Below are 1,147 nucleotides of genomic sequence, written 5' to 3'. Positions count from 1 at the left end.
TGTGGATATTATTGCCTTGATTTTTTTTTTTTTTTTTTAATAAGAATACTTTTCATTTATTTACATAAATAAATCATACATTCCAACAAATAACAGTAATAATTGAAAAAAATAATGATATTGAAAAAAAAAAAAAAAAAAAATTGATACTCTTGATAGTCCTAATAAGGATTATCAAGTTACATTATTATTGACTAACCCAAACTTTCCTGTCTTCTGTTTCAGGTATGTGATGTTCTAAGTCTTGCTTTTGTGGCGTGAGTAATTTTTTGAGGTCAAGCATTTACTCACCTTTACAGGCTTTTGGGTAAGTATAGCTAAGGCATACATAAATTTTCCAGAAATTACTGACAACGGGACATGAGAAAATAAACATTTTGTTCAAACTTAAAAGCACACATGCTAACTTAAAAAAAAAAAAACTGGAACCTTTAAAAAAGTCCAAAGAGCAATAAGAAACAAACATGCAATTGTATGTAGAGTTGTAGAGCTGTTAAGATAGGTAGGGTATATCTACGCAAGTTGAGTGGATAGCCTGGAAAAGCTTACAGGAAGAGAGAGAGAGAGAGATAGAGAGAGAGAGAGGGAGAGAGGAGAGAGAGAGAGAGAGGGCAAAGGGTTTTTCCGAAACGTCTCTCATACATGCGAAGTTCGAATAAATTTACTTTTATTTGCCTTGTGGAAAGCGGAAATAAAATGAAATTTAAACCGCTTGGGTGTGAATAAAGCACTGCTGATTTTTTTTTTTTAAGTAAAACTTTGGATTTTGTGACCTAAAAGAGGGAGGGGTTAGGGAGAAATAAGGAGAGAGAGAGAGAGAGAGAGAGAGAGAGAGAGGGGAGGAGGAGACAGGGAGAAAGAGGAGGAGAAGAGAAAATTTCAGAATTTCATTTCTCACTCCTTCTGCCAGAGAAAGAAGTAAAACAGGGGAGAAGGAGCTCACATTTTCCTCTAGCCACAAATATCCTTGCTTTAAAAACAGTTTAAGACAGGAATAGTTATGGGTTATGGCTATGTCATGCTCATGCCCCCCAGCCCCCACCCTTAGTCTTCATACCTCCTCCCTAATTCTTCCTTGATCATTTTCACATATGGCAAATCTTCTAAGATCATTTTCTTTAAGAAGCTGGAAGGGTCTTAAACTAGC

The 1,147-nt window shown here is 35.5% G+C and overlaps 1 protein-coding gene across 3 annotated transcripts in view; it reads left to right on the top strand.

Annotated features, from left to right (window-relative positions):
• Positions 1-342, top strand: part of LOC103523791 (protein apterous-like) — a 56,383-nt gene extending 56,041 nt beyond the window's left edge. For all 3 annotated transcript variants that reach the window (XM_026833142.1, XM_017449398.2, XM_026833143.1), the window contains one exon: positions 226-342. In XM_026833142.1, the coding sequence (XP_026688943.1) occupies positions 226-241 (16 nt within the window). In that variant the 3' untranslated portion in view covers positions 242-342. The remainder of the gene's footprint in view (positions 1-225) is intronic.
• The last annotated feature ends 805 nt before the right edge of the window (positions 343-1,147 follow it).

This window comes from Diaphorina citri, unplaced genomic scaffold (assembly GCF_000475195.1).
Source record: "Diaphorina citri unplaced genomic scaffold, Diaci psyllid genome assembly version 1.1 scaffold85, whole genome shotgun sequence".
NCBI classification, from domain to species: Eukaryota; Metazoa; Arthropoda; class Insecta; order Hemiptera; family Psyllidae; genus Diaphorina; species Diaphorina citri.
Note: the sequence above shows the minus strand (reverse complement) of the source record. Positions and strands in the feature narration are given on the sequence as shown.